A 27,330-nucleotide genomic window follows, 5' to 3' on the forward strand; every position below is an offset into this window, starting at 1 on the left:
GATTATATTTACTTTCTTGTTTCTACATATAATTCTGTCTTCTTTCAGAATTAAATAGCCATAATAATAAACAGATAGGATCAAAATAAGTCAAAATGCTAAATAATAAAGAGCAGACAACATAATGAGGTGAAGGTCGCAACATTTTTTGGGACTTTCCAAAGAAACCTTTCAAGAAAATTCAAGAAAATCCATACAGTGCAGTGCTTCTGTTTCTTAGGGGACATTTGGGACCTAGATATTAAAAGATTAAATGTTATGAATACTTTCCATAACAGCCTTCAAGCACTTATCAACCCACTGGTTTGCTGGTTGTGCCATACCAAATGAGGTTTAGGTAGTCCAACAGCATTAACGAAATTAATAGATGAATAAATTGTTATGAATACTTAACAGATTTCGAGCAGTAGCCAAGCCACTATTTTGCTATATCAATAAAGTTGACTCCGTGTTTGGCCATCCAATTCGTGCGGCTACCCAGACAGCAGCCAAGCCAACCAATACAAGTTAAACAATGTGTCCCATTAGTTTGTTTTTCTTTTTTATTGTTCATTATATATCCAAAGAAGATGAGAGGTAATAAGTATAGCCCAGTTATGGGTTTAAACAGTTCAACACCATTAGATAACCTAACCAGTTCAAGTAAGACTTGCCTTTAATTAACCCATTAGTCTCGCACCAGTCATTCAGAAAAAAATATATAACTGAGCACTTTTAGAAGTATTGCGTCCGGATCGACCAGCAGATCGACCAGCAGTGTGAACAATACAGAAGTCTTTACAAAGAAAGAGTTTTTTCGGAAAAAAAGATACATGTTACCAATGGAAAGATTACTTGGAAAGATTACTTTCTAAAGTTTGAAAGAATGTGTCGTTTCCAACCATGGATAATTAGATAAACCCACTAGAAAAACGGATCAGATAGGTTGGGATGAGATTCAACAGGTTCTGGTTTATCATCGACCAACTAGACCGATCCTTCGAAAATATTTTGGACATTTTGATAATTAATCAGCAAACTGCTGAATCTTAATCGAGTGGTTTTGCTGGGACAAATGTAGTAGGAACATGTTCATGATTTCACCCTCCTTTGATGGGACATTCTTAAACATCACTAACAAATTTTAATATTCTATTGGCAATTTTGGAAGGCAATCAGTCAGTGTTCTACAAAATGACCAGATCTGTTACCTCGGAATCGTTGCAGTGTTTAGCGAGATATCAGTAACAGTAATGAGGTAAAGATTGCTACTTCTTACGGGGGACCTATCATTTGATGTCCTGTGGCATGATTTTTCAAACAAAATCAATGCCAATGTTCTGGAGATATCTAGTAGATATCAGACATGGGCTTGACACACTGGACGTATGTTGGGAACCGAACCCTGAACTTTGGCGAGTTGGGCTAACGCAATCACCACTAGGCTAGCCCACAATCACACATCCATTTTGACGTTCTGGAAAATGTATGCTCAAAAACAACAAATTTGTCAATTGCTTCCCACTAGCATGTAAATCATGTCAAGGTCGAAAAAGACACTCTTCCGCCAAGTGTGAAAGAAACCGATTCAGATGTTCTGTAGGGGTCGACCCCATTGCGCAGATCCAAGTAGTCCAAAGCTCATTTCGGACTCGTAGTTAATGTTAAATGGATTTTAGGAGAAATCAGCTAGTCCCTGAAGATTTTCACGAGCATCAGACTAACCAAGTAGTGGCCGTGTCTGTGCCTGGATTCTGGATATATCCTACAGACAAATAGCAAATTGGACAAAATGAATGCATTCGATACACTTCCATCAAGATCATCATAATCAACAGGGGTCTGCAAGGCACCTTGGTACCAACTCGGCAAGACACCTCAACCTTACCCTCCCACCTAAAATAGGTGTGATCTCCAAACGCACGTCTTGAAATATTTCACAAAGAAAGAAGGTCAGGTCGCCTCTTTCATTCAATGTCTGTGGACTTCAAAAAGAACCTTTCAACCCATCCAAAGATAACTCACAATAACTGTTTGTTAATTGTTTGAATTTTGTATGATTCGAATAAATGTTCAGCTTTCAGGAGTTTATGTACCTCAAAAAAGAAATCCCATAAGTTAATAAAGCGCCAACCAAATATTTTAGCACCCGTAACGGCCATTGTTTACTCAAGGGATTTCACGTTGAGTATGTGACGATATTTCTTTTTTAATATTATCGTTTTGTTACATTTGATCAAACAGTCTTGATTTGTTAATGACAATGAGCACAATCAAGTTCCTCAATTTCTGTAAATTAGCAACTTTAGGTGTAACCAATTTCATATTTTTCAAACAAATTTCGCACTACACCTAGACTGTTTACTGAACGTGTTCACTAAGTTTGAAAAGAATGCAGTAGTTTTCAAGTTATAGGTCTCATGTATGGCTCACCTGGATATTTACAATCGTGACAAAGTATTCATTTGCATTGTACATATATATAATACTGCAAAGATTTCGTAATTGTGACTGTCAGCATTTAAAAGGGGTCGACAGCATGAATGTGTACATCTCAAGATACAAAGTATCACAAAGATCTTAACCATTTTACTGTTATGATCCAGGCAAATAAGTCGCTTAAAACAATAGCACCAAATTACCCCTATATCGCCCCGCCCCTCAGCCCCCTGGTTGTGTCAGCCCTTACCATTTGTACAATTTTGAATCCTCATCACCGGAGCAGGCTTCCAACCATATGTGGTTGTTACCTATCCTTAGTTCCAGAGAAGAAGTCGTTTAAGGCAATATAGCCAAATAACCCCTATTTGGCCCCGCCCCTCAGCCACTTGGGGGGTCAGCCCTATCGTTTGTACAATTTTGAATCCTCGCCACAGGAGAATGCTTCCATCCAAATATGGTTGATATCTATATCTTAGTTCCAGAGAAGTATTCGATTTAAGCAATAAAGCCAAATTACCCCTATTTGGACCCGTCCCTCAGTCCCACCATTTGCATCCTCACCACCTGACAATGCTTCCTACTAAATACGGCTGATATCTATCTCTTAGTTTCAGAGTGGAAGTGGCTTAAAGCAATATAGCCAAATTACACCTATTTGGCCCCGCCCCACAGTCCCTGGGGGGGTCAGGCCCACTATTTGAACAATTTTGAATTCCCATCACCTAGGGATGCTTCCAGTCCAATTAGTGGTTCGTAGGGAGAAGTCCTTTGAAACAAGGACGAGGGACGACGAACAGAGGACGAACAGAGGACGAACGAAGGACGGAGGACGGACGGATGACAGACACCACGGTATGGCATAAGCTCATCTTGGTCCTTCGGACCCGGTGAGCTAATAAATGACATAATTATTAGTTTTATCATCTTCACTTCACCTAACATTATTTGTTGACCTGGGTAGCAGTTACAGTTGTCTTCATTCATGCGTTATGTATTTTTGCGTAACATCAAATCTTAAAGTCTAAATCCGAAATTGCAATGGATTCCAAGGATGATTCTGAATGTTGAAGATGTTGATGAAAACTTTTTTCTGAGAATTCCTAATAATTAGAACGGATGAAACTTCAAGGTGACTGGATTTCATAGACCCTTTCTTTAAATGTGCATGCATTGTTTAATATAATTTCATATGTATAAAGGGGCGGTCGGGTAGCCTAGTGGTTAAAGCATTCGCTCGTCACGCCAAGGACCTGGGTTCAATTCCCGTCATGGGTACAATGTGTGAAGCCCATTTCTAGTGTTCCCGCCGTGATATTGTCAGCTGGTGACAGTTATCAGTCATAAACAGCCCAGTCGTCACCACTAGGTTACTGGAGAGTCAAAACACAACTTCATCAAGCACCTGGCGGCGGTTGTCAGTCATTAACTGTCCAATCATGACCATTAGGTCACCAGAATTCTTCAATATAGCCGTCGGGGGTTTCCTCATGTGTGGAGGGTGTATCCCAAAATTAATATGGTTCACTGACTGTCTATTTACTGTGCCGGTCTCAACAAGCCCAATTGCCTACACAGCCTCTGGCCTCACTGAACTTCGTAGTGATAGACTTTTTTACAGTCTCTACAGATGATTTTTTTGTGCCTCTCCATTGGGGCCTCATTCTGGGAACCTGTATAATGATAATGAATGAAAGGGAGTGGCTCTCAATTATATATTCATGCTGTACATGATATGATTGCATGACTACAGTGAGTGCACTCGTTATTTATCTGCGTTAAAGGGCTGTCGTTAATTGTTCAGCCAGGACTAGCAGACCGATGTGGTGTAGCCCTTGGACATTTGTTACGAAGATATGTGGTCAGTAGTGGGAGGCGAAGCCCGTCAGACTTCCAGAAGCATTCTTCCATGATAGCACTGAGGAGCTATGCAGAGCAATTGTAGATGCAACAGCTCTTGTCTCATGAGAATTTTATGTCTGGGTTGGAGGCAATTGTGCAAAGTTGTAGGCACAGAGTATTGTAGATCATAACCAAAGGGGACCGGTGTTTGGGAGTGGTGTGAGAGATGGGGATAAAAAATCTCTTCCAGGGTCGATGAGGTTTTGCAAGTAAATGCATAGAGGTCAAACTGGACATAGCAATATGTCCGCATGATCCTCGGGATGTAGAATTAAAGCCAATGCCGGGATGGTGAATTGCTTGTTGGGTTGACCAGGAAGTTGGTTCTTAACAATGAGGAGCGGTCGGATAGCATAGTGATTAAAGCGTTCACTCGTCACGCCGAAGACCAGTGTTCGATTCCCGACATGGGTACAGTGTGTGAAAACCATTTCTGGTGTCCCCCGCCGTGATATTGCTCGAATATTACTAAAGCAGCGTAAAACCATACTCACTCACTCTTAAAGATGAAATCCCATCGTAGACCTATATGAACATTTCCGTAACTGTTGTTCTCAAATCAAATTCTGTTTATATCCAAGGCATACATTTAGCTGACCCTTGCAGCAGTTGCCAGGACTAGAAGAAAGACTGTCTTTATTTTATGTGTTCAAAATCTTTTTTTGCCAAGCGTTCATATTTTGCTGACATCAAGTGTAGTAGCATTACATTCAAGTCCCATTTGGGCACACGAAATTTGGACGATTGGTTTGCGAGTTTGTAAGAGCAGAGATGCACTTGGAATTCGGGGACTACAGCGATCTTTACGCGTGTTGCGCTGGTGATCACCAAAGTAAGACCTTCTATATATGTTAATAATGTAGAGCACTTCAACTTCCGAGTGGAGCAAAGGTGCTGAAGGTATTGATCGATCTATCGCTGTATAGCAAATTATTATCGTACAACACTAATGATGAAGTACAATGAGCCTCCGTGATGGTCTTCCCTACTCACCTTGAATAACCTTAAGTGACAAAGGACTGTAAATGAGCCAGGCCCATAGATGTAGGTGTCCAGATATGGTTGTTGTAGGCTTAAGTGTGGTTGAAAGGAAAAGATTTCTCCACAAGGGAAGTGGATAATGATTTCCTCTTGTGAGATCTACCAACGTGGTGAACCAGCTGCGAGCTGGCCAGTAGAGCGTGATCTAAATCAGTTGTAAATGTTTTGTAGTTACAGTCTTCTGGATTACCCATGGTAGAAGCGCTGTTGGTGGAAATGCGTAGGCGTTGAGATTCTCCAATCATATGGCCAGAGAGTCAACTCCCATGCCTTTTGATCTGGAATTGGAGAGACAAATCTGAAACGGAGTTGGCTGTACAACCTGGGAAGAATAGGTCAATCTCTGAGCAATGGTAGAGACAGCAAATCCCCTTGAAGATTTCCTGATGGATACGCCTTTCTGTTCAGGATGGTTGATCCGGACGTGACGGCAAGTCTGCTATGACACTGCTGACTTCCGGAATGTGTCAGGCTTGGCTGCTCATGTCCAAAGCATTTATCAGCTGAAAGATGTCAATCGTCATCTTGTTGATGTATCAAACGACTGAGGCGTTGTCTGATTGGATCATGAGTCCTGATTGCCGAAGAACTTCTGCCCAAAGGGAGATCGCAGGCCACCTTGAATTCAAGATTGTTGATCTGGAGGATCGATTCCATAGCACCAGACAATCGTCAATCTGGAGATAAGGTCTCTCATTGAATTATTATCTCTGAATTGGCCGTAGTTGTAGCCGACTTCTCTGGTGTAGGAGCTTGTTCCGACGTCAAAAGACAGAGTAACCGCTACCATTGTCGAAGATGTAAAGACTGTCTGAGTGCTAATGCTACGAGTAATTGTATCTTTTTCAACCTGTCCGGAGGACATCTTCTCGAGATCAGCGTCGAAAAGAGCTCCGATCAAATGCAGTGTACAAGACAGCGTGGTCTCAGACTTTTCAGTGTTGACAAACCACCTGAGATGATGACCCTTGGAAGATCAAACCCTTTTCCTGTCGATCATCTGCCTCAGGTTGGGAACATTCTCTACTCCAATAACCAGTAGGTGATGTCGAAATTGCCAATAGTAGCTGTGGTGGATAAAACCAGTGGAACCTGAAGAAGGGAGACAGGGCGCCATCTGGTTGAACTATGCTATCCCGAGAAATATGCTATCCCGAGAAATCCACTATAAATAACATCCAACTGATGGTTTAGAGTTTTTACTGTGTCATTATTCGGATGTAATACTGTAAAAACCATGTGCATGTCCGAAGTAGTTGACTGAGAATTTGAAGCCAAACCTATATCTTGTAAATCAAGGTTGACTATATTATTCTCGGTTTAAATGATCACACAAGGCTCGGTAATCAGGTAATCTGGATCATGTTGAAGTACGACAGTACCAGAGACTGTGCCTTGAAGGGATGTAAAGCATATCTTGAATAAGCGTCTATATTCACAAGCTCCATCTTGAAAAAATGAGGAAAGATTTGTCCTACCTGGTTGATCATCGGTATACCGATGTGTAGCACTGGCAAAGACACCATGAATTCAATCACCTTGGGCCGCAAAGAAGCGCTGCCTATTCTTATTTTGAGGTGACGACAAAGGAGGTGCGAGGATGTTAAGACTTCATGTGTAGTCATCAAAATACTACAGTAAATGCATCACATAGCTGGCTTGAGGTCAGTCTGTCCCAGCATCTCAGCCTTTGTTTATATATGACAAACCCTTGCGCAGGAACAGGAAACTCTGCAGGCTTGCCGGACAATGTCCAAAAGCTACGCACGCAACTAGTGGTGTTGTGAGTTCCGAAGAATAACCATGTACAGGCAGTCAGTTCATTGTAGAATATTGGGTGAAACCGGTGCAGTAGCAAGTTGAGCCCTGTATGATGCTAGACACATCCTCATATGTCAAACACCTGCTGATCATACTAATGAAAGGTCGACGGACTCTCCCGTCAAATGTTTCTGTTTGAATGGTGGAGGTTGTCCCTGGTGAGGGCGATAATACTCTCGTAGAAATATTTTGTGGGATAAGTGTAGGGTTTACAATCCATGTACACAGGGGGCAGTAGATAAAATCTATTCCAAATTTTGAATCTCAGGCTGAGAGAGTGTCGATGATAAAGACCAGAGCAACGAGGACTGTCATAACATCTCTGAAGCATCTTGATATCGATCCTCAGGATGATGCCTGAATGACGATTCAAACCTGACGAGGAAGTGCATGTGGATTGCTGACTCTGTCTTCTGGAAAAGTTAAGGGAAACACACAGATTGGCTATTTTGTCTCGATCGTCGCAACCTGTAGTGATAATTTCTCTTTGGTGAGCACAATAAGAAGATCCATGCGCCATCCTGCAGAGGCACAATCAGCGTAAGTCCCAACCTCCGAGCATGTATATACCAGATCCCCTGCAACTGTGGCCACCAGTACATTGGAGAAACCCTTAGACCCCCCAACACCAGACTCAAAGAACATCGGATCTCTGTTAACAAACTTGACCTGAAAACCGCTATTTCTGAACACATCCTGAAGAACCAAAACCATAACATCACATGGGGAGCCACCAAAGTCCTGTCTTCCAACACCAACAACTGGCAACAAAGGAAACAACAAGAAGCCATTGACATCAGGAGACCCCCAACAGCCATGAACCGTGACCAGTGAATCTATCTGCCCAGTGCTTGGTACTTATTTCTTTGATCTTTGTCAGTGCTTATTACCTAGCTGGCTTCAGTTTGCTCTTTGCTATGTCCATTCTGTCACCTATCAGTGCTAATTACCTCTCCCATTTGCATAGTGTCAATTACCTATTACTTATCTATGATAACTTAAGTACTTGCTTCCATACCTTCCATGCTAATTACTGTAAAGTGTTGGCTTCCATTGCTGTTGCTAATCACTATTCACAAGCTGCAATCATCTTTTGGTTTCCCTTGTTAGTTTCCACCCTTCGTACTATTCCACCTTTTGTTATCTTAATTATTGGGTTGTCCTTACATGTACATATATATGCTGTCTGCCTCATGCCATTCATTCACCTGATTAAGGAGAAAGCATATACTCCGAAACGTTGTGTTCCTCATGATTGAAGATCAAATAATCAAGATTAATAATCATAATTGATCTATATCAATCTAAACATTATGGTTTAAATGATAAAAAAAATCAAATAAGATTATGCAATTATTCAACATTACGAAATGCCACGCCTCTCCGAAAATGAGCGTCTGTGAGTCTTTGGTATGCTTGATGCAGGATCGAGTCAACGTGATGTTGCAAGACAATTTAACGTCCACAAAAACACCATTTGGTGTTTATGGCAACCTTGGCAACAGACAAATGCAGTCAGAGACCATCCTTGGAGTGGCAGACCACGCGTAACCAAAAATCGACAAAACAACTGGATTCGAACAACACACCTACGAAATCGATTCCAGCCAGCAACAGTGACTGCAAGAAGCCTTGCCTTTGACGAATATTTTCACAAACCGTACGTCGCCGCCTCAGATGTGCAGGGATTGTCGCCAGAAGACCCGCCAGAAGTCCCATTTTGACAGGAAACCACCGTCAAGCACGTCTACAGTGGTGCAGACAGCGTCTACGCTGGACGGCCATGCAGTGGGGACAAGTTCTATTCACTGACGAGTCTCGTTTTCACCTCAGCCACAGCGATGGACGGTTTACCGACGTCGAGGTGAACGTTACGTCAATCATTGTGTCATGGAAGAAGATCGGTTCGGGGGCGGCAGCGTTATGGTATGGGGTGGGATTACAGCAAGACAGAGGACCAGTTTGATAGTGGTAGAGGGAAATCTCAATGGACAGCGCTACCGCGACGAGATTATCGGCCCTGTTGTTCTACTGTTTTTGCGTCGTCATGGCCCAGGCATTACCTTTCAACATGACAACTCCCGGCCTCATATTGCTCGACTTGTTCATGATTCCCTTCAACAAAACAACGTGAATGTAATCCCCTGACTGGTTTGCTCCCCTGATCTCTCACCAATCGAGCACATGTGGGATGAGAGGGATCGGCGCCTTCGACGTCAACCACGTGTTCCACAGACACTCCAGGAACTTCAAACATGCTCAAGCAGATATGGACAGATATCCCACAGGACTTTGTGCGACTTTTCATTTGAGGACTGAAAAGGCTCTGCAGCCACTCAGACCATGCTCTGACTTGTCATTTAACAAATAAATAAAGGTCACCTCAACCAGATTTCTATTGTCATTTCGCTGCTTGGAAATGGATCTTAAGACATCAGGTGCATAGACTATTCTGTTTGTCACAGTGTTGCTCTCAATGCTGAATGTATGGGGTAAGGCCAAGAAAATGTAAACGATTCAAATTGGTGCAGGGCTTATTGTTTGATGGTTTTTATTTTGCAAATTCGGGGGAAAATCAAATATCTTTTAATTGTGTTGAAACATTTGTGAACAATTTGCTAGCAGCCTTGAAATGTTTTTAGGAAAATAAATATTATATAACCAAATTGTACATGTAATTTAAAACATCTAGATTTTTATCTTGGCCGTATTTCAAACTCTGCCAAAAGAGAGTGCATTTCATTGACTTACTGTTTCATGGCTAGGGTTAAAGTGAATTCAGTTTGCAGAACGTATTGCTTGGTACCTGATGTCTTAACTATATTGGTACAAACTTTTCAGGCTGCCTGGGAGGTATTGAGGAATAAAACAGGCGTTCATCTCCATGGACATTGCAACAACGTGCTGCAATGGCTGTAATGTCGCCATATGTATGCGATACCTACGTTCTCGCGACGTTTTGGTTAAACGTTGTAGCAAGGTAAAAATGGATGTTGTGACAACGTCTTGATTTGGTTGTATTTTGGATTACGCACAACGTTGTAGCAACCAATGTGGGAGTCTACAGATTTACGTTGTGACAACGTAAAATCACAACGTTTTAGCAACGAAAAGTCAACGTTGTCACAACGTTGTAACAACGTAGAATTGTTTGCTGGGATAACTTATAAGCCCTCATTTCTGAGGTGTCCATATTTTTCACATTTTTATATATACTCTTCAAAAAAACAAACTTGACATCGATGTAAAACCACTTTTTGCCAAATATCTAAAATAATTACATGAATTGAGAACCAAATAAGTCAAACAGAAAGACGATGTGTCTATAAAGCGCGAAAACACATGCAAAGCACATAAACGTAGCACACACACCCACACACACACCGCCCCTCTGGTGAATGTGTATAAAACTCAACAACAACGGCTGTTCATACAGTCCTTATAACGGCCGTAAAGGCGCTGACAGAATGCTAAGACTGAATGAAGCTCAACGGAACAACGCCATTGGGAGATTACAAGCTGGAGCAACTCAGCAAGAAGTGGACAGGCACTTTGGCGTATCCAGACAGACTGGCCAGGCACTTTGGCGTATGCAGACAGACAACCTCCGCACTTTGGACCCAGAGTTGACGACAGACCAAGGTCAGGAAGACCAAGGGTGACAACCCAAGCACAAAATCGATACATCCGGCTGCGACACCTCCGAGACCGCACTACGACAGCCACATCTACAACCACACAGATCCCTGGGGTACGCAAAATATCAGATCAAACGGTACGCAACAGACTGAGTGAGGCTGGACTTTTTGCACGAAGTTGGATTGACGCGTTCGCAGAAGGAATCCACCGCCCCAAACACTTCCGGCGATTCTTGATGCATCTATGGGTCGTCGGTGTCAAGCGGTGATTGATGCACGTGATGGGCACAACCGATACTGACATTTTCTGTACCCCTGTGGCATTAACTGTATCGTGTATGTGTGTCTGTCTAGGTGACACAATTTATGTTTTGAACATTGTGTACATTGATCTTCAAACAGTGTTTCAATTATGTTTTCTGTGTCCTATTTTGAAACAATCGCATTGTATTACATTTTGAAAGTCAGTGTCAAGTTTCTTTTTTTTAAGAGTATATTTTTAGGACAAAACGTGATCCGTGTAGATCTGCCTTTCTTTTGTTATGTAATACAAGTTCTTGTCTTAAAATGAGAAAAGGAAACATTCAGACGAACTTTTTTTTTATCCTATTGATTCACGAAGAAACAGTAGAAATGTACAGTGGTGACTTTTGTACCCAAACTTTCTAGTAATTTGTTACCCAAAAGGGTATGTGTTTTTGTAGGTCTACCTGGAATTATTTCAAAGATATACATTATTTTTGGTGTCTTAAACTTAACATAATATCACTTTCCTAACAAAACAATACATTCTAACTTAGGTTGAACCAACTTAACTGGCCTCTTCTTCAGTGACAAGACGTCATTTTTCTCTCGAAACTAAACAATCAATTTCAAGGATCACAGTCATAATCATATTAGGAACTTGATGAAATAGTTTATTATGTTTCTCTCGATCTACATGAAAACAAATATAATTATAGATCTATTGTCTTATTTTCTTAGGTACGAATTCACAAAATATTTTGGGTACAATTGAATTTGTTTTGGGTACAAAATCACATATAGGAGCCTAGACTCTCTATATATTTACACTACCTCGTCGTGTACCAAAAATATATTGGTTCAGAGGACCGGAGGTTCTCAGAAAGTTTTCAACAACACTTTCAACATTTTCAATTGTTCTTTTTGTAATATTAGACCAATAACAATTTTATGTTGTTATTATTATGGCATATCAATACGTTATATCGTTCTCCGTTGCGTTCGTTTTAGAAAATATTTTAAAATTAAAATCATCCATTATGCTTTCGGATTTAGACGATCGCAAAGAAATATGAAGGAGTGAAGCCTGCTCTCCAGATAAATGAATAGTAAATAGTTGACGAAAAATAGTAAATTATGTATTTTCTTTTGAATTTGAATCTATTTCGGAATTTCTTTATGAAAGCTTACCTACTCTTGCTTACTTACCTGTCGGCTTGTCAATGTGTCCGAACGTTTATCAAACGAAATCATTTGCAAACTCTTTATAAATGAATCTTTTTACAAAGATTTATACATACGTGTCAATAATTCTAGAAATTTAAGTTAGATGTAACAAAATGATTGTAATAGTAAAACGGGATAACTATGGATGTGGAGTTGTTTGTTTACCGCCGTTGCCATGATTGTACAAGTTCCATCCAATCGATGACGTTACGATTCAGATTGTTTTTGTTAACAATTAGTTACACAAAAAGTTGCTAATTTTTAGAAATTAAGGAACATGAGTGTTTTCCTTTCGTCAGCAAACAAAAATTTATGATCAAATAAGAAAAATGATGAAATTAAAAAGAAAATATCGGACTGCATGCCGCTCAGCCTGAAGTGCCAAAAGTCAACAATGGCCGTTTATGGTAGTTGTGTGCCGAGAAATTTGGCCGAAACATTTTTAACTCGCGATATTTTCTTTTTGAGGTAAATAAATGACTGAAAGTTTTGATATTGAGCAAGCTGAGCATTTATACATGTCATCCGTAATTTAAATGTTACGCAAAACCTTCTTGGTAAATAGATATGGCGAGTTTTATTTTGGAGTGCCGTTATGCTATTCGTCTGTGGAATGGGTTCGACATCAGATGCACGGGAAGTGACACCTCTGTCGAATGGGTTCGACGTAAGCGTGCAAAGCTTTAAGGGATAAGATAAGGTACAAGTGAATAGCACTATCGTGGTAAACTTAATGGGTCAACTTAATGTCACACCAGTCAAAAGATACACATCTGCTTTATCATCCATGCAAGAGAGAAATATCTGAAAGCCGGCAGCAAATCCTTGAATATTTGTACACAATTAGATTGGCCACCAGCAGAGTTCAGGCTGCATCAACAGACAAGGCATGGGACACAATCAAGGCGGAATTGTGGATGCTATACATGATTGTCAATCCTCGACCCATGAACTACAGTTTCAACACTTTCAAGCAGCCTTCACAATCTCTAACAGCAATCACACCAATGTACCAAACGTTGGTTTTTGGTTGGATTAGACAGGTTTGAACCTAACACTAGCCCACTAGTACAGGGCTAGTTCAAATCTCTGTGGGCAGGTACATATTTCCAAATTTCCCCATTGTTTTAACTTTAAAAAGGCACTTTATCTTTACTCAGCCTAGTAAAGCTTTTGAGTTTACTTCTAACCCTTGCCTGGAAAATTTGCCACAGGCAGCATTACCACTTTCCTCATGTTTGTTATCAGTTTATTTGGAGCCACCGATTCTCAAAGTGCTGATTGAACAAATCAGCTGTAGGAAATCAACTAGCCCCAGATGTTAATATTTTTCAGTTTTACAATAGAGTCTTCCACAAACTTGAGCCACACATATCAAAGAAGATAAGCTGTTAGAATACCTGGATTCCTATCTATTGTTAACTAAGCCATGGTTATGGTTTCATAGAAGGATTCACTTACATAACACGGTTTCCAGAGAGGCCAGTTTAGTTTGTTTGCTAGAATCAGCGCAATATGGAACAAACTGTACTTGAGAAAATGTGAATTAAGTAAAGTATAGACAAAATGGACGGTCCATATCATACCACACTTTTAACGCTTTCCGGTTATGCATGGTAAATCCTCATGATATTCACTTGCCTGGAATCCAGTTCTTGCACACATATTTTATCAGCAAAGCATTATGATTCGCATGTGGCACAAGTAGCTCAATATTTGGAAAACAAAATCCACCTTCATCAAGTGGATAATGCAAAGAAAGGTACATTCCCAAGGGGAGTTAATGCATTACTCGGACGACTTTCTATGCTGAGGATCTGGAATGGATAATTCTGAATGCCAATAAGTCCTGTCTATATTATTAGCAACTTGCAAGGATTACGAATCCCAATAGCCAGCCACAAAAACACCAACCCCATTTATAAATTCCCTTGGAATTCAGCTGGACACAGTCAGAATAGAGTGAACCATAGCAGCAGTCGAAAGTCTTCTTTTGTCTCTAAATCACATAGGTAGGGCCATTCCCATAGGCAGGGCCTTCCTTCGGAAATCAAATGATTCGAATTTGTGATATTATGACGACTCATCATATCATCATAAGGTTAGGGTTACAAGAAATATGAAGGATGACTTTCTGATTTGGCGTTCATTCCTAGACAGTCTCAATGGAATGTCAATATTTCCGGATCAATGCCGGATAACAAACAAAGCAATACAGCTCTGAACAGACAGACATCAGGAGACAGCACATGGGTTCGGAGCATACTTTCCAGGATGCTGGACTAACGGTTCATGGGCGGAGCATTGGAAGAAGATAGGACTAACATGGAACCATCCCATTTCAGTCTAAGTTGCGCTCAACATTTGGGCTGACAAGCCCAGGAGCAAAAAAATAATAATAAACAGGCATAACCAGGCAGTTATTTCCATATTGAACAAGCAGTGAACTTCATAAGAGAAGACTATGCAGTTTGTTGGGCAGTCAACATTAATTTATTAGTCCAAGGTTAGTATAAATACTTTTTTTTAAATAACAACAAATATGTTCCTTATCTGATGTTTCGTCAGCTGAAATCAGAAGCCAGAACCAAACAAACACCAGTTCCCAGGAATCTGTGGATTATCTAAAAACTGAGGCCTTTGGGGCACTAAAAACACCAGTGACGAGCAATGCTCAACATACCTACGTAGCTGCATTAAGGTTAACATAAAATATCTCTGATTTGGACTGCAACCGTAGATGATATTTCATGTTTCATAGCCAGTATGTCAAGGACGGTTACCTCCAGCTTTGCAGTGCTCAGCTCTTGCCAGACATCACAAAATTAATACTGTCCTTCAGACAACTTTTTAGTTTGCAAATGCATGCGGGAATACAGGAATACAGCAGCTCTGATGATGACACCCAACGCTTGACACCCAATCATAACTGACATGTTAAAGACTACCTACTGCCCTCCAGTTTGTGTGTACATAAGATTATCAATCTTCTTTACAGCCAATTTGCCAAGTCACGTCACTAACCACACATCTGTCTTTACGCTCAGCCCAACCAAGCCAGTTCTTCATCCATATGAACGGTAAGCCTGTCATCAGATATCAGTTCCTACAACACACACTAATTTAGGATTGGAGCCACTACACATGCAGTAACACAGGGAATACCACATAACATACTTTGCACATTGGGTAGTTGGAAATCTCTGTATATGCTTAGTACATTCACAGAAATATGTTCGAACAGCTTATTTCTGACGGAAATATGGTAAGTCGGCTCCAGTCTGATCTGCAGGGCTCACTGAAGAACGGTTTCAAGGCCAATGGGATTGGACCTAAATCTTCAGAAGTATTGACTCAGCATAAAATGGTACGAAATAAGACAATTGAAGTTGAGCTCATTGCTGCCATTCCTACAACAAAAATCAAGATGCAATCCTCCATCAGCTTGGTCCCTCCTTCATTTGGGAAGTAGTGGAATCATGGATGTGCTACAAATGGTGAGTTGGGATCTTACAAAAATTCACATGATGCCCTACATGCACATCATATGGTTAGATATTCTGCCATAAACCAAGCTCAGTGGCGGAGGTCGTAGCAAGCATAACACGTTTCTCACAAAATGTAAGGAAGTTGAACCTCAACGTACATGCTGCACCTCATGAAGTGTACCACAATCGCAGAGGATGGCAGTGTATCTAATGACACAGGATTGACTGGAGCTCACGCCTCAGGTTGTGTTTAGCCACGGAGGATGAACTGAACTGTGTATATTCCAGCCCATTTGGTCACAATGTGTATTGTTCCGACCATTTGGTCATGATGTGTATATTTCCGACCGATCTGGTAATGATTTTGTAGTTACTCCGTTGCATAATCTGAGTACTGTGTATTACTGCTTGTCACGACTTTTGCCTGTATTTGGGGCGGTCGGGTAGCTTAGTGATTAAAGCGGTCGCTCACCACGCCGAAGACCTGGGTTCGATTCCCGGCATGGGTACAATGTGTGAAGCCCATTTCTGGTGTCCCCCACCGGGATATTGCTAGAATATTGCTAAAAGCGGCATCAAACAATACTCACCAACTCCGCCTGTATTGTTATGTAATGAAGCTGAGCATGTATTTTGTCACTTAGTAGGCTTCATGTTACCTTTTGAATTAATTCATTCGCAATTAAACTTAACATGTAAAAAATAATTTAGTCTACATATAATACACATTCTACAGTCTATATATGCCATAAAAAAAATAACATAACATTTTAGTTTTTTTACTGTCTGCGGGATAACATTATCAGTAGTTAGTTACATGTAAACAGAGAGTCATACTGTGTTCACGTCCTATTAATGTAGCACTGTCTACTGGTCAACCTTGCGCCAGGAGGACCCTGGTTCCTTGGTGTCTTTGGTGTCCAGGATTACTTCGGCTGAAACCACTTTTATCCTTGTCCAGACCATGTTATCAGCGTCACGAATTGATGCAGCTTCCCTACTCTTCTGTCTCTTCTTTAGCATGGCTGGCAGATCAGTTTGAATACTGTTTCTCTTAGTAGTGTCCTGGCTCCAAAGACACCTTCCCGATTGGGCATATAGATTATTAATGTTATGGGGTTATGTAGGGTACTGCGTTTTTTTCTGATACTCTGATTAAGGGAGACGATGTATCACCTGCAAGTATATTATAGTTAATTAATGGGAAATGCCCGAACCACCAGTATTGTATTATCTGCTGGGCATCTTAGAATACAATAGATGAGTTTCGCTTCTTGTCATAGATTTCTTTGAATATGATGGCTTCTTATTGCTGATAGCTTTTCACATAGTAACTTGATTATGCTATCGTGATTTGCAACCTCATGTTCAATACCCCTCATTTTCTTTCAAGTCAGGAACTTCCCGTTTTAAAGAGTTATTTGAATCGCAAACTTCATATTTTGTACTCAGAAGCATTAACAATCTCCTAATGCTAGCCATATTACTGAAAGGTACGGAGTGGTGTCCAACATGTATCTTGATTCACAGAAATATCAAAAGTCATAAGATTTGGCAAATTCACAGAAATATTTACCAAATAAAAAAAAGTTTACTCCACTTCCTTTGTTTTCTGATGTTTGTAGGTAGTGTTCAGTTTGTTCGATTTATCCATTGGTCTTCTGTGTGTCAGCGAAAAACGAGCCAATCATGTGCAACCGGAAATCACCCACTGAACATTTCATTTGTTGTGCCATCGAGGACATAGGAGACCTGATTATATATGGATAGTGCGCCTGAGGCAGATCCAAACCTGCATGTGTTAATACGCCTACAGAATTGTCGCCCGAAACCAAAACGTCATTGCCTTCTTTGTGACCCAAGCTATACTTAGAGGATTCAACCTCTTCCGCAACCTCCTGGAAGTTCTTTCATTTTTATAGTATTGTCTTAGAGCACGCAATGGAGTCAAAAACTTAAAATATCATGAAGATGAAATCGTCCCATTTTTGGCCACAGAATCCCATATGAGACCCATGTGAACCTAAGGGTCTGTGTTATATCCAAAGCAAATATTTCGCCAATACCAGCTGCAGTAGCCAAGCGAATTGTCTTTAAAGTCAGTGGCATGCTGACAATCAACTTGAAGAATTAAAAAGATCTGTCAAACGGACAACTGGAGTGTGTTGATCTCACCTTGTTTATGTTATGAGCCACTGAAATTTGGCTGGGGGATCACGGTTTGTTTCCTGTGATGTCTAGCAATATCACAGCCAAAAACTTGTGGCTGCTGATGTTCAAATCTTGCCCTTGAGTCTGCCCACACACCAGGTCGACCATGTCAGCTCCCCAACCTCTCAGTGATGCATCAACAAACAGGAGGTTTGCAAGTCTTACAAAGAGAATGGCTGGTGTTCAGAATGAATAGGGATGTGCCGGTATGCATCCTGTGCCATGAAATCCACCGGATGGATGGTTAGTGAGAGATGACATCCTGAAAATCTTTAACTTGTGACCCATTCACATTCTGTTGAAATTCTTGGAAACAAGCCTGGCGTAAGCTGGCCCAAAGACTTTTCTCACGCCACTTGAAGTAGTGGCAGACAGGGACATGGCCATGGTCAAGGGTCATTTTCAAAATATTAGACATGCCCTCCACATATGCAGCTACCTGAAATGATGCTGATAACAAGTCTAAAGCGATGGCCATAGGTGCCTTGTCATTCATCTTGGTGTGTCCGTTCACCACAATATACCTGGCAGGGGAACTCAGGTTCACATCAGGTTCTTGGAAAGGAGGTGCGGCCGGTGTAGATGATGTCATTGGCATAGAAGTGTCAGTCGGCAGGAAAGCCTAAGCCACCAAAGGAGGCAATCTTTTAAACTGTAGAAGGACCCACTGAACCTGACTGTAGAACCAAAGATAGCACTAATCCTTGAAAAAGGGTGGCTCATTATGCTGCAACCCAAAAGCGATAAAAATAGCGTGTAGTTGATTTTGATAAACAACGCCAGCAGTATGACAAGGTTTAGATTGATCCTATGTTTCATATTTCAGTGGTCAGGTAACATAATTGCATTATATTGTGAGCATTGGCCTGATAGAGTGCAGCAATCACGTTAACCAGTTAAAGCCCCATCTGCGGTAGTAACTACCACATTCTAGTGGGCGGATCTTATACAAGTGATCTGACATTGGTTAATGCGTAAACGGGCGACGTCATGTTAACATGTCGGTCGTTTGAAAACAAGGACGTAAGTTTTAATGGTAATATGAATATCTACCAAACGATTCCAAGACTTTTCAACAAACGCGTACATCTTTGGTTTCAAAACCTACCTGCCATGTCGTCTTCACATATTCATAAAATGATACCATGGAATGTCCACGATTTATCCAACACAGTCCAACACACAAGTTATAGTTCCAAATCTCTGGTCGAGAATGTTATACGTTTGTCGTGATGCATATGAGCAGTGTAAATGAACAAGAAACATAATATGTGTTGGGGCACCAATCGTTATCCTGTGGTGTAGGGTATATATGTTACAGGAAACAAGTATAATCAGTGATTAATGTCTAATAACTGATTCACTCGGTGGTTATGTCTAATTACTGAAATCTTCAGTAATTAGACATAATCACTGAAATGAACCAAAGGATTTTATACTTGTTTACTGAAAGCACAGCCCTGCCTTGCTTTTTATAATGTGTGTTAGTTTTGAAATTAGATTAGCTATCAAAGTAAATACAACCTCCTGTAACCAGATACCTTACACAAAAATCACAGAAATAAGCTTAAACAGTTAATGCTGTTAAGTTGTGCTGCTACTTGATCTTCCTGGGAGGCGGGCGATGTTTGAGTAGATACTTCTGACGCGTCACTGGATGATGGAGTGGGCTCTTCTAATGACTTGTCAGCATTGGAAACAGGAGATTCAATGGCCGAAAGTAGATCATCTTCTGACTGCAGTCGCTGAAGAACTTCATGTGGGAGGGTTGAAGATGCAAGGCCAGTCCGAGCATCAGATCCGAAGAGAGCTGCAAATGGTGAGCTTTTGATACCACTGTGGAGACTTGAATTCTTCTGAAACTGGACGAACTTAAGTCCTACAGTCCAATCACTGGTGTCATTATCTCCAAGCCAAGCAACTAGAATGCCTTTTTTTGTCACAGTTCGCCTTCTCTACAGAACCTTGGCTTTAGGGATGTCGAGGCTTTCCATGCACGATCACCAATGAGGGCCACATAAGTTTCAAATCAGTTACAACCTGTGCTGTAAATTCAGATCCATTGTCACTTTGGAGCGCACAAGGAGCGCCAAGTAGGATAAATATGTCCAAAAGTTGATAGGCGACTTCAGAAGCACGTTTAGACGTTAGGGATCCACTTATATTGGCCTTGCATTATTGACTGCATGTCGATGAGGTCCACTTGAGCCCTTGAATTAAAGTCCTTGGAAAGAATGGGCTTGACAACGGTCCCCTTGTTGGTTGGTCGCTTCCTCTTCCACTGGCTCTCCGTACACATGGATTTGAAGAGGAAGACTTCAGTAATTAGACATAACCACCGAGTGAATCAATTATAAGACATAATCACTGAAATTTCCAGTTATTAGACTTAATCACTGATTATACTTGTTTCCTGTAACATATATGCAGTTTATATATAGCAATCGGTGATTTCAACAATGTTTTTCTTCGTTGTGTTCGTCTTGCCTCATATGGAATCTGGATGACAGCGATCCTGTTAAAAAAACTGGTAATGGTCAAAAATATTTACAGGTGATCAAAGTAGTTTCTCGTCGTTAGTCTCACTTGTCTGATGAATCTCTTCATGCCGAAGTAACTCGATCCGTGAAACTTGGCGGGTCCCAGTGACCCAGATCCCTGTTGATTGGCATGTCAAGTGTCATTTGCATAAGGCCATCCATATTTTTTGGATGTGTTTCTCCCCTCAAGCCTCAACTAACCAGAGAGCGGGTGGACGAAATAAAATATATTTCTTATAAAAAAATGTCTTTCAATAATTGTGTAAGTTATTTTATGAACAAAGGTTGAACACTTGGTACTAGAATCTAGTCTATGAATTAATTTATGATGTAGATCGAATCGCTTTGCTTCGGAAACAAATTTTTAATAAACAACGGAACAAAGATAAAGTTGAACTGATTCTTTTATGACGATGCAATGGTAGATCTAGTAGTATTTCTTTTATTAGAGGGGGCACAGGTGGCCCAGTCTTCTAAGGCGCCGCGATTCACTGCGCAGAGATGCGTCCCTTGTGCACGCCAGAAACCTGATTGTGGGTTTGAATCCTGGTACACCCCAGTAATGTTTATAGGTTTGTCTCGAACCTCAAAGCAACAATGTTTCTCTCAGATAGATTCATTTTTCTCTCCATCCATGACGAACATCTGTCATAACGTCAATGCCTCAACAATCTTCCTGGGCAGTTGAATTCAACAATATAATACACTCCACCTCATTCACGGTGGCATCGCAAAGATTCCTTCCAAATACTTACCACGTGATCAGGGTTACGACCTAAGGATAAATTATTTTGCATTTTTCAGAAAAGATTTTTTTTCGTGAATATTATTGTTAAAAAATATCCTGTACATGGTACTTTTGGATTACACTGCGTATTTCTTTTATTACTTTCTGAAACGTTTTGTTTCCCCCTTTCTGACCACGCGATCTCCTAGCAACCACGCCCAATGAGTGCATTGCTGCTTACAACTGTCAAGAACCTTGCAATTTCGCTTGTCTTCAATATGAGCAACAAAACATTTTCATGTGAAGCCTAATTTGACGAAGAGTTGCTCGAGATAATCAGCGAGCCTGTGATCATTTTGATGATGACATTGGTGACTTTATCGTGGAGAAAGTTCCAATTCAAGATGACAACATTCCGATTCACAACTCGAATCGACAAGATGGCGCCTCTCTTCCCGCCCTTGCAAGTGCAATAGAAACTATGATAAATTCAGTGCCGATTCTAGGGGTTAGTGAATCAGTGTCACAGCTAGATTTCATTGTGGAGCCAGATGAAGCCGAATATGTATGTTCACACCTCTTTTGTCAACCATGCGTGACAAGGCACAGGCAATCGCAGTTAGGGAATGGTGCGGCCACCATGTTGCAAAATTAGTCGATTAGAACACATTGCTTAAGAACTGGACTGAGCTAATAAACGAACTGTTTGGAGTGATCGTAGATACTTGGACTTGAAGAAACGGAATTAAACGTTGCAGCAGATGAAGGATTGGTGTGGACAAAACGCGAAAGGGATCCCAGATTGTATTTTAAACTTGTGCACGAAGTGTATCCAAATCCACCGAACAAAACATACATGGGATAAGTGTGGATCTAATGATCAAACTCAGTGTGTGAAAATTCTGTGAAAAAAAAGGAAATTCATAATTAAAGTTGTCTTTGAATATGTGTGTTGGAGTTTTCGTTTATTGTAAGTACAATATCATCTGGATACGCCGTAGGTCAAAACATCAAGTATATTTCGTTACTTATTTACCAGCTGCTTGTGTGCATTGTTATGTTGATACACGTGACATATTCATTGATTGTAGTCAAGCAGAGAAATATTGGCGCAACTTCTGCTGCTTCAATTAGGCCCCTTCCTAAACACTAGTTAAAAATATGTGTAATAATTTAAGTTTTGTGAATATAAACTCATAATTGTGTGGCAAAAATCTAACTGTTAAAAGCAAATGACCCAAACTAAACCACTATCTGTAATTTTCGGATTGAACTAATAGAATCGCGTCGTCAATTTCGTATTAAAGTATTGTTACTGTTACATTAACCGAAACTGATGTTCTGCTGCTGTTCTTCCGTAAAAAATATTCAACACAATACACTTTGACCACAAATGCATTGAATGTGTCACATTTATACATGACCATGTGCTTTGCTATTTATAGCGCAACTGTAAATAAGCTCCGCCCACTGTGATTGATGCAGACGCCAAACACGATCGATTCAATTTTTTATGATAAAACTACCGAAAATATATTGACTTATATCTTGACATGGAGCCATTTGTTGTATCCATGGTTTGTCATTCACGTTGAATCGAAGTATGACGGTCAATGGTGATCTGGTTCCAGTATGGTTTTCAAAAAACTTCTCCCGACACTGGGTTGTGTTTACATTATCAGTCATTGTTCGAAACTGAAACACCGCCACCTTGCGGGCTATTTATAGTCAGGGTGGGGCTTTAATAAGAGTTAATATGGCGAGGAGATCCACTTTCCTGTGTACGCTCAGTGTATGTTAACCCAGACTTCATTCAGGCACTGCACTGAATTGTCATCAGGCTGCAACTTAACGATGGCTTTCAGGGAGGATAATGTAAAGGTTGTAAATATGACTTTAAACTTTGATGAGTGGGTACACTCCTTCCACACCCGCCCCCACCCCTCAACGTGGGCATGGGTCTTATGTGTTGATCCTTTTTACATAATATAATAACTATTTAGTTTGTTATGAACTAATATGTTTATGTTTTAAGGAAATGATTCACATTAGTATGTTTCCATAAACATACAAATAAATCCTAGCCCCAACATCTGTCACCCCAAGAGAATTGTATACAGTATGTATAGAGTATCGATACAAGTATATTGTACCTTTCCCTCATATTATCAATTAAACATACATACACTTGGAAGGGTGATATATATTACTAAAGCATTTCCATTTTGAACGAGGAAAATAAAGATCAAATCTATGACTATTGTCATGATAATAATCTGTTACATCATACCTGATTTTGGTGTAAAATAATTTTGGCAATACAAAATCTGCTCTTAAAACTTCTTACAATGACAGACCGGCACTGTGGTGTAGTGGAAAGAATGTCTGCCTGCATACCCGTACTTGTGAATGTCTCCCACATTTGACAACAGCTTCAAAAACTGTAAGTCCCACTTTCAAATTTTATATTCTGTACAACCAAACACATTGTTTGGTATTTGTATGTGAGTTTGCAATTCCCTTTTTGACATGCACCATATGTTCCCGTGTTTTTCAGGTGAACAATTGTCCTTCCTTTTCATGTGTTTGTGACGGGTGTCACATGTTTATGATATGATCGGCATCGTACAGTGGACAGTGTTATTAGCTGATATTAATAATGAGCATGGACATGATTTGATCACTTTTATCAACACACACTGATGTGTAACTCACATGTTGTACCACAGAAAAAAATTATTATCCTGATAAATTCCAGATGTTGCACATTACCTTGCAACCTATTATCCGGTACGTCTAAAAAACATAAATACTGACAGAGATCGGGCTTCATAAATAATAAAACACCCCTTTCTAATTGTTGTAACCTCATAATTTATACGCATAAAGCTCTCTCTATGACATCTTGAGTTTTTCTTACCTATTTCATTTTGAAATTAAAACAGTTCACAACTTCAGATTAGGTTATGGAACATAATAAAAAAAATTTATTATGCTGATGGCAGAGTTCACAACGAACACCAATTACATCATATCATATTGAATGTCTTTTATTCCTTTGTGTATAGTATGTTAGATAAACTGCAAAAAGCGCTTATTGAAATGCTGTCACTTCAGTTACCACACCATGTGACAATACTGTGTTTACATACTGAGAAATGTACCTCTCTTTGTAACGAATCGTATTGATGGCCACGCATATTCATCCATTGGGTTCCACTTTTTACTTTCATGAAAAAAGGATTGTCACTTTGTATTTTTTTCTTTGTGGAGACTTTAACGCATGGGTGACTAACAGTAACAACTCGTCTGATCTGGCTCAACTCGAGGACAGAAGAATTAATGTTTATTGAGAAGGACCCAGGTAAATATAGGAACTGACCACTTCAATGTTCTTGTTGGTGCAAGTGCATCTAAAAAAATGTTAACACTTGACCTGTTTCTAAATAAGATCATTAGTCTCACCCATATTTATTTTCATGTCCCTCGTTACACTTGTAAAATCTCTGACGAAAGTCCTTTTTTCGTTATGGGGTCCAAAAGAAAGTTTCATTACGTTTGAAATACCCATGATATGACCGACATTCAATCCCCGTTAATGTCCAAGTGAAGCAAATAGATCGGGGTAGTTGTGAAGTCACATCACCCAAATATAGCGTCAGTCTACGTTTGCTGTAGATGTAGATCACAATAAATCTTTCAAAACTGAGATAATCACCTAACAGTGAAAATACATTCTCTGGCACAGGTCATGAATGTATGCGATAAAGACTAATACTCACGGACTAATATTCCACAACATACAGCTGATACTGTTGCGTTTCAATAATTTCAGGTCATAATTTTTATTTCGACAATGATTCCACGACTATTATATTAATCTCTTTGAGAAACATTCCAGCAAATGGAAAACAAATGTCACATAATGAACATATTTTCTTGTCAACGTTTTTGAAGAGCTAAGATATCTTGCATTTAACACGTATCCTTGTTATGGTTATAGTTATGGAAACATGCAGTGTGTTCGGGCAGTGGTAAAACTATTAAGTCAGTGTTAGCTTTGTTTTGGTGAAGAATGCAAAATATTAAATTCCAAGATCATACAGACATGAACTGGCCAAATTCACTTATGAAACACCTTTACCAGTCGACACTTGCATTAATGACAATACACTTTTACATCTCCAACTGAAACAATAGACTTGTGCTTCTGAATTATATGTGATGGTGAATTCGAAATTTTACATCACTGCCTTTTCATGCAATTAATAGACATATATTCTGATCATGATTTTATGTTTTTCTTCATCACAAATAGAGGTTTGATGTTCAAAACTTAAAATTAGTAAACCAGTTATGAAGAACAGGTTATGTATATCCTTCCAATCCAGAAGACTGTTTGTTTTGTGCACAGATGAAGCCAGGTACTTATACTAAGTGTTAACAATGACGTTTGTGGTAAAGCATAAAACGTCAACGCCTGACAACAACAAGTCTCGATTATCCACCGAAACATATTTCATTGGGCGCAAAATGCAACAACAGTGGTGAAAGTAATAAGAGTGGAACACGGAAAATCAGTGAAGACACCAAGCGTTTGCGAAAGGGTAAGCATATGCCACCCTGCTGGTAGCACGCGCCACTCACACAATTTGCATAAAAAAGTATGTGTGTGTTGCCTGACACCGCACATCCGTACTAATGCCATCCGGCGGCGGCATGCAAACAAATTAGACAATCAAGTGATGGACAAATTCAAGAAAGAAACATATGACTGGTGCCTAGCTTGTGTTCTTAGTTTGATTATTGCGTTAGACAGTTATCTCTGATATTTAAGTCACCATTGCATAGTGTCCTTTGCTCCGTATCAACCAAGGAAATTGTCTTAATTGATAACATCTAGTCAGATAACAGTTTGAGTGAGTCAGTCAGTATATTTTAGGCTGATTTTAGCAATATTCAAGCAATGTTGAGGCGGGGGACACCAGAAAATGGGCTTCATTCTTTGTACCCATGTGGGGAATGAAACCTGGTTTTCGGCATGGCAATTGAGCACTTTAACCAAAAGCGTACTGCCCTGACACCAATTTGACACCAATTTGAAAACTAAAGAAGGGCAACACACAAAGGAATACCAACAACACAAACCTGCAATGCACACACACACACACACACACACACACACGCACGCGCGCGCAGACACACACACACACACACACACACACACACACACATATATATATATATATATATATATATATATATATATATATATATATATATATATATATATATATATTCCGATTCTCACAACTGACAGTACTGTCCCTGATTTAACTGTTCGTTTTTTCAAAATACTTGCGCTTCATCAATATTTCCGAATTGTGTTAGACAATTATAAGCACAGAGTAAATCCTGTTTTGTTTGTGAAACGAAAATTGTTTCAGGGAATGTGATTGAAAGAACGTATTAGTTTATGGATTCCTAATACACATATTGACATTGTAACAAATAGTATTGTTCAATCAGAGAAGCCACATACTCACGTATGACATCAAGCACCTGTCCACAGTTAGACATCTGATCCCCTCTAGAGCCTGGTGAACCCCTGTAGCATCTGTAGACACCATGGTCAGAATTCCACACAACATTATACAGCTGGAAACTGAACACACCAGATCCTGACGAGTCAATGTTCCCAGTAAACTCTGCTCTTGTGCTGTACGTGCTAGTGATGTCCACCTTATTGTAGTTGGTCACGTGGAACAGAATATCTGATGAATAACGTCTCACTGTAAACTCCCTGACAGCAGGCTGGGGTAGTCTCCAGGACAAGGTTGCATTACTTCCTTGACGAGTATATACCACTGCACCAGCTGAAACACAACACACCGTCTGTACTGTTGGAAAGTGGTTAATCAACCAACTGACCATCAAGATTAATCGTTTCATCTCAATTTGCTGTTTTTCAATGTAACTTTCAGTGATACTAGATCACAACTATTAAAAAAACAATCACAAATATTTATTTCAGCCAAATATTTTTCAACTCAGACACTTTCTCACGAACAAGT

The 27,330-nt window shown here is 40.0% G+C and overlaps 1 protein-coding gene across 1 annotated transcript in view; it reads right to left on the reverse strand.

The window, feature by feature from the left end:
* LOC139457895 (scavenger receptor cysteine-rich domain-containing protein DMBT1-like) overlaps positions 1–27,190 on the reverse strand; it is a 93,209-nt gene extending 66,019 nt beyond the window's left edge. The window contains exon 1 of the mRNA XM_071239240.1: positions 26,803–27,190. Within this exon, the coding sequence (XP_071095341.1) occupies positions 26,803–27,190 (388 nt within the window). The remainder of the gene's footprint in view (positions 1–26,802) is intronic.
* Between the last annotated feature and the right edge of the window lie 140 nt (positions 27,191–27,330).

This window comes from Haliotis cracherodii, unplaced genomic scaffold (genome assembly GCF_022045235.1).
Source record: "Haliotis cracherodii isolate W230 unplaced genomic scaffold, xgHalCrac1.p SCAF_12, whole genome shotgun sequence".
Taxonomy (NCBI): Eukaryota; Metazoa; Mollusca; class Gastropoda; order Lepetellida; family Haliotidae; genus Haliotis; species Haliotis cracherodii.